The sequence below is a fragment of the Sinocyclocheilus rhinocerous genome, unplaced genomic scaffold, assembly GCF_001515625.1.
Source record: "Sinocyclocheilus rhinocerous isolate Xijiao unplaced genomic scaffold, SAMN03320098_v1.1 scaffold247, whole genome shotgun sequence".
Classification (NCBI taxonomy): domain Eukaryota; kingdom Metazoa; phylum Chordata; class Actinopteri; order Cypriniformes; family Cyprinidae; genus Sinocyclocheilus; species Sinocyclocheilus rhinocerous.
The window spans coordinates 240,571-247,943 of record NW_015662919.1 but is presented as its reverse complement, the minus strand read 5'-3'; the positions used below and the strand labels follow the sequence as shown (position 1 = coordinate 247,943).

Genomic DNA, 7,373 nt, shown 5'->3' with positions numbered 1-7,373 from the left:
ACTCACACACACACACACACACTCTCACACACACACACACACACACACTCGCACTCGCTCACACTCACACTACTGCACATCTACTTGATTAGCTACAATTTAAAACATGCATAAGTAGATTAAGAATCTTTTTCAAGGAAGTCTTTCTAAAGGAAAGACGTGTGTCTGTGTGTTGTCTTGTGAAGGTGAGGAGGACAACACCGCGATTGTTTGGTTCTGGCTTCACGAGGGAAACCCTCAGCGCTGTCCGTCCTGCGGCTCGCACTATAAACTGGTCCATCACGAGCTGCCACACTGAGCTGGACCACACAAACACCTAAACCTCTGCAGAAACCGCTGCCTGCCTATGCCAAACATGTACAGGAGTCAATAATAAAAACTATTTAATACAATAAAAGGATCATGATGGTTTTTTGTTCCATTGTAATGTAAAAAAAAATGCTGAAGATAAAGGTAATTGCTACTTTTTTCTCATAATGCTCAGGGAAAAAGTCAGAATTGCAAGATATAAACACTGCAGACTTTCTCGCTTTTCTTAAGTTTATATCCTGCAATTCTGCGTTTATATTGCTCTCTTCTGAGTTTATAGCTTCCAATTGTTTTTTTTTGTTTCCACCAAATAAAGAAAAAAAAGGTAATTGCAATATATATCGTGATTATATATATTCAATATATATTGAAATTTATGTCATACTGTAGTTTTTTTTCTCAGAATTGCGAGTTTATATTTAATAATTCAGATTTTCTGATCATTCTAAATTTATCTCATAATTGAAACTTTTTTTTGTCAAGACTGGGTTTATCATAATTCTTCCCCCTCAGAATTGCATGTTTAGATCTCATAATTTGACCTTTTTTCTCAGAATTGTGACTTTATATCTCAAATCAGACTTTCCTCAGAATATCTCATAATTAAGACTTTTTTTATTCTCAGAATTGCGAGTTTATATCTAAATTTGGACTTTTCTCAGAGCTTTGCATTTACATCTCACATTTCTGTTGTTTGTTTCTGCCACGTAATTAAAAAATGGAAATTGCAGCTTTTTATCTCACAATTCTGACTTTTGCTTCACGCAACTGCGAGTTTATATCTCACAAGACTTCTTCAGATTTTTTTTTCACAAAAAAGTCTGAATTGTGACAATCTTATAATTGTGAGAAAAAACTCAAAATTGTGAGATAAAAAGTTGCAATTATTTTTTTACTCCATGGTGGCAACAAGCTTTCATACAATCCACAACTAAAACGCATGAAAAAAAAATCACATCATCAAATCTAGAAAATATTGTTTATTTACAATTTACAAACACAGGAAAAATGCATTAATCAGCATTTGTTTGATTGCTTCCTTCAGCACCCACACAATGGCACAGCAACTAGAAGCTCACACAGTATAGACACACGCGCGAGGAGCGGATTAAGACTAAAGGACTTTTAACTTGAACTTGAATCATCAAACCCACTTATTATTTGCGTTGATCATAAATTATTACTCAGAATGATATCAGTGGCATTTTATTTTATTCTGTAATCATGCAAACTTCTTAACCCCCGTAAGACTTTGCATTGCCACTCCAGTATATGAACATTATAACAGCGATGAACACATTGAGTTTTCATCAGACGTGCTGATGGATCTGCTGCTATCAGATTTTGATACTTACTCAAACTTAAAAAAAACGTAAAAGTAAAAGCTCAAAACAATCTATATGTGTGTGTTTTCAGTTAAGGCACATGATCCTGCAAGGACACACACCGCAAAATCATGTGCAGAACAGAATTATTCTGCATGAATATTCATTCAGTACATCCTAAAGTGAATCTGAACAGCGTGCCAAAATGTTTTTAAAAAAGTCGCATAACATTCAGCAAATCCAACATCTTAGTATCTGTTGCATCTTACTGATTTAGCAAATGAGATTTCTGCACATCCATGAGGCGTTAGTTTGTGAAGTCATTTAGAATAAAATTATATTCTATGTAACTAAAAAAAACAACAACAAAGGTTTTGTAATGCTAACAGTATTACTGTTTACACTACAATAAGATTGTATAAGCTAACATTAGTTAATACTATAATAAACAATAGCATTTAATAATCTCAGGGTAATTTCTACATACACTAATACATTTTAACAGTTAAGATAATAATAAACTAACAGTAGTTATTGAATTTTGAATGAATAATGAACAGTGTCTTTATAAATTAACATTTATTCATTTATATTCGTAATTATATAATTAATTTATAAATGAATCAATTCTATACAATACAGTTGTTCATTTTTAGTTTATGATATGTTAACGTATAGAACCTTACTGTAGTGTGTTGCAGGTTTAAAGGAATATTTTACCCAAAGAATTTGCTGAAAATGTGCTCACTCTCAGGTCATGCAAGATTAGGATGAGTTTGTTTCTTCATCAGATTTGGAGAAATGTAGCATTGCATCACTTGCTCTGCAGTGAATGGGTGCCGTCAGAATGAGAGTCCAAACAGCTGATAAAAACATCACAATAATCCACAAGTAATCCACAGCACTCCAGTCCATCAGTTAACATCTGGAGAAGACAAAAGCTGAAATCCAGCATTAAGATGTTTTTAACTCAAATACGAGATTATAAGCCATAATAACGCTTCCTCCAGTGAGAAAGTGTTCTGGTGTGAATCAGGAGAGAAATCTGCACAGATCAAGCACCGTTTAAACAGCTCTGAACATATATGTGGCTGGATTTTGATGTGAGAGACGACAGGAGATGGATTTTTTCACCGGAGGAAGCGTTATTATGAATTATGGACTCGTATTTTAGACGGAAGCAACGGTTTGAAGTTAAAAATGTCTTAATGACGGATTTGTTTCTTACAAACACGCAGCTTTTTGCTTCAGAAACATTAACTGATGGACTGCAGTGGTGTGGATTACTTGTGGGTTATTGTGATGTTTTTATCAGCTGTTTGGACTCTCATTCTGACGGCACCCATTCACTGCAGTACATCCATTGCTGAGACATTGACGCAATGCTACATTACTCCAAATCTGATGAAGAAACAAACTCATCCTAATCTTGCATGACCTGAGGGTGAGCACATTTTCAGCAAATTTACAGTACATTTAAATTTACACCGAGAAATCTTTTAATACTCACTAGCACACAAATATCACCCCAAACTTTGAGTAAGTAACAAAATTCTGATAAACAAATACTGTTTACACATTTCAGTCCCACTGGGACGCTGTATTTACAGATATAAGTGTCTTTATTTAAATTGTAACTGATGATTATTCAGATGCATAATAAATCAAACATTTCTATGCTAATTTAGAAAACAACTCAAAGGCAGCAGTCACACAATGAACTCCGCAAATGTTTCTGCAGGCTGAAGTGTGTGGTTACCTGTGTGTCACATACGGTCTGTACACGGTTTGCTGGTTTTGCGCTCGCTGACGTCAGACGAGGTTGAAGCCCTGGTTGTGTTCGATGGCGTGCAGCAGTTTCTCTTTGAGTGTCTCCTTATTAGTGTACTTGGGCAGATCCAGCAGGTTGAAGCATGTGTGCGCTACAGGGAAATATTGCTCTCCGCCACCGGTGGGCTGGATCACTAACGCTAGACTCTTCATGCCCAGGATGGGGATTCGGTCGCTGCCCGTGAGGAACACTAGTGTAAGTGACAGGAAGACGGCATTAAAATACATTCACATTCTGAGCAGCATAACCTTGCAGAGCAACTTAGGTAACTATACTTAAACACCATACTTCACCCAGGTGATTAATCACAGCACATTAAGACAACTGTTTTGTATTACATGTTTTCTTCAAATGTATGTTTAAATATGCAAATGAGGCACTATCTCATTGGATATATACAGAAAAGCCACATTCAAAATTGTTCTTGTTTGATTTCGTTGACATATTAAAATTAAAGGTTTTTACAGAGGGTTTTTTCTTTTTATCACTCCATAAATCAGAAAATACTATATCTATAGAAGTGTGTTTTCAGGAATAAAATGTTATCAGGTGAATGATATATGAACAAACCCCTCAATAAAAACCTTCAGAATATAGATAGGAATAAAACTGTTATGTTTAGTGTATGTAAGCGTTACTGAAGTGAAGGAAAAAACTCATTTTGAGAAAACGGTCTTTAAAGATATGTATTGTAATCAAAATCTACAGACACAAATGTGACCCTGGACCACAAAACCAGTCGTAAGGGTCAATTTTTTGAAATTGCGATGTATGCATCATCTGAAAGCTGAATAAATAAGATCAGACAATATTTGGCCGAGATACAACTATTTAAAATCTGGAATCTGAGGGTGCAAAAAAATCTAAATATTGAGAAAATCATCTTTAAAGTTGTCCAAATGAAATTCTTAGCAATGCATATTACTAACCAAAAATTAAGTTTTGATATATTTACAGTAGGAAATTTACAAAATATCTTCATGGAACATGATCTTTACTTAATATCCTAATGATTTTTGGCTTAAAAGAAAAATCGATAATTTTGACCCATACAATGTATTTTTGTCTATTGCTACAAATATACCCCAGCGACTTAAGACTGCTTTTGTGCTCCAGGGACACAAATAGATAAAGTGCAATAATAAAATCAGGTGAACAAATATGAACAAACCTCTCTGTAAACATTTCAGAATATAGATATGAAAAAAACTGTAAAGTTTGTAGTAAGTGTTACTGAAGTGGAGAAAAAAAAGCTTATTTTGAGAAAATGGCCAATAAAGATATGTACTGTAATCAAAATCTAAAGTGCAATAATAAAACCAGGTGAATGATATATGAACAAACCGTTCTGTAAAACCTTCAGAATACAGATGGGTATAAAACTAAAGTCTGGTACATGTAAGTGCTACTGAAGTGCACCAAACTCACGGCCGTTAAACATGCAGTACATATTGCAAATATATAAAGTGCAATAAAATAAACACTTAAATGTGTTGGATGTTTTCTCTCCACTAGTCTGAAAGAAAACATGTTACAAAACCAGTGCATGAAAACACAGTGGTTTTGCCTGTAGTGCAAGAACTATGAAAAGAGTGACAAACGTACAAATCTGAGGTCCTGTTCAGAGCAGATGAATGGTGTGTGTGGGACACTGTGTAAATTTGAACTCAAAGATGATTCACTTACACAGGAACTGTTTCTTCTTCTCCAAAGGCAGCTCGTGAAACACTTCCCAGAATATCTTGATGGTGGGGTGATCCGCCCAGTACTCGCCCTTATATTCTGTGCTCTGAGAATCAATACAGTCATGCAGAACATTTACATTGTCAACAAACTACAGCAGCAGCAAAACATTTCCAAACACATACTGTCGGTTTTCTGCAGTCTGAGCAAATGACTCTATCTATCAGCTGGTGCAATAATTTTACCTTCTCTAATTCCTTCCAGTCATAATTGGTGTTTCCTATGACCATGGCCTGCAGTTCACTGGGCTGGAAAAGCTCTAGAACTTTCCCTCCACACACTTTGTGAAATCCAGCATAGAAAGCGCTGAACTGAGGAGCCACGGAGGTGTTAAATTTATAAACCACATAGGCGTTGACGAACTCCTGCCTGGATAGGTTGAATAGGTGACAAAAACCATTTAAGTCACAAATGCTGTGCTCAACTGGAATTTATATGTGAACTCAAGTCAGTCAGTATTAAACAACAGTTGTGGTGAGTGCATGTTAATATTACAGTGCATATATTACCTGTTGGACTTGTTGACACTGATGTCCGTCCCATTGGGAACCAGCTCCAATACCTCCGTGGTGCCAAACATTTCCTCAGTGATCTGTGATCATAAAATAAAACTGACTCTATATGCATGTTTTTTTTTTTTTTAAATGAATCACGCTTTTAAAGACGGACATCATGCACAAATATCTTGTTCTTACTGTGAAATTCAGGCAAAACGTTTCTTCCAAATCATCCTCCGTATAATCCAGCAGCTGCTGAAGACTCCTGAAGATCCACAGACAGAGAAAACCATAGATTGAGGATCACATCTAATCTAAAAACACCACTCTCTTACTAAAACGGGTTGCATCACCTTTTCCAAGATTATTACTTAACCCTATAAAGCCTACTGTATAATATTTGATACGCACATTCACGCAAGGCCTCTACTACATGTCTTCTGATGTGAGTATCAAATATGATCATCAGGCTTTTGAGGAGCGTTTATTTGTTCATCTCTCAATCATCATTGGATTGCATTGCATTGTATGTTTTGATCATAAACTAAGCATCTAAATCTCATCTTACCAAGACATATTATTGGAGATATAGAGTGACGACTGATATTTATATAATTTTATGTAAGTATCTGCTGTACTGTTATAAAGATCTCATTGATTTACATTTCACGCATCAGAATTTAATTGTACTTTTTGGCCATATATAAATATCAGCATCTGCACCAAATTAAATTTTTTGCTCAGTTTGGTTCTCTGAATAAAATGAGCAGTTTTTCCTCTATATTCTCACTATATCATATTATATGAGCCATAAAAGTCTGATGTATCACATGATACTCAAAAAAAATATATGTAGATTTTTCTTTTAGATTTTTTCTTTAAAATTTTGTCTAAAGGTTCAACAAGCTATTCCATTAAAAAATATTTTTTTCTGACTATTATTTCATGTCAGGCTTTACATTTACACAACGCAGAATAGGACACATGAATGTGGATTATGCGTATGTCCAAATCTTTCATCTGTCTGACAGAAGAAGTTTATGGAAAGTTTTAGGTCACAGTGTGCTTTCATAGTACATCAAACATCTCAAACAGTCCTCTCATCGATCGACTGAAACAAACCCACCTCCCTACGTCAGGCATGAGTTCCTTCAGGTCCTCTAGAGTGGGAGTTTTCTTCAGGAGTTTCTTGTACAGCGCTAGCGGGAAGTTCAGCTCCACTATAGTGAGGTTATAGATGGCCAATCCGCAGACCACACCGATCAGATGGAACAAGTCAATGTCTTCAAATGTCTGCAGCAAACCATATCTGACATGTGTGAGATTGACATTTCCTCATCTTACATTACAGCAACAACATCAGTAGCAAATCTGGTATAACTTGTGAGTAAGGTATGAATGAAGAAGAGTTGGTTTTGTTTATATATTTCTTATGTATACTCTTGTGAGCTTTTGAATGTTGATTCTTCTAATCATGTTTTTGATCTTGTTTTTGCTAATCACTGTCTTGTTTCCTTATGTACTTTAAAGTCTATATATATATATATATATATATGTATATATATATAGATAATATTATATATAACTATAACTACTATAATATTTATAATTATATATACAGTGGGTACGGAAAGTATTCAGACCCCCTTAAATTTTTCACTCTTTGTT

At 35.0% G+C, this 7,373-nt stretch overlaps 2 protein-coding genes across 5 annotated transcripts in view; one reads left to right on the top strand and one right to left on the bottom strand.

Moving 5' to 3' along the window:
• LOC107728314 (cytochrome c oxidase subunit 5B, mitochondrial-like) overlaps positions 1–392 on the top strand; it is a 3,240-nt gene extending 2,848 nt beyond the window's left edge. For both annotated transcript variants that reach the window (XM_016538441.1, XM_016538440.1), the window contains exon 4: positions 186–392. In XM_016538441.1, the coding sequence (XP_016393927.1) occupies positions 186–298 (113 nt within the window). In that variant the 3' untranslated portion in view covers positions 299–392. The remainder of the gene's footprint in view (positions 1–185) is intronic.
• Positions 393–2,931: 2,539 nt separating this feature from the next.
• The window catches only part of LOC107728328 (probable E3 ubiquitin-protein ligase HERC4), a 20,872-nt gene continuing 16,430 nt past the window's right edge, over positions 2,932–7,373 (bottom strand). For all 3 annotated transcript variants that reach the window (XM_016538460.1, XM_016538459.1, XM_016538461.1), the window contains 6 exons: positions 6,832–6,998; positions 5,904–5,970; positions 5,718–5,800; positions 5,394–5,577; positions 5,152–5,254; positions 2,932–3,655 (listed from right to left, as the gene is read on the bottom strand). In XM_016538460.1, the coding sequence (XP_016393946.1) occupies positions 3,447–3,655; positions 5,152–5,254; positions 5,394–5,577; positions 5,718–5,800; positions 5,904–5,970; positions 6,832–6,998 (813 nt within the window). In that variant the 3' untranslated portion in view covers positions 2,932–3,446. The remainder of the gene's footprint in view (positions 3,656–5,151; positions 5,255–5,393; positions 5,578–5,717; positions 5,801–5,903; positions 5,971–6,831; positions 6,999–7,373) is intronic.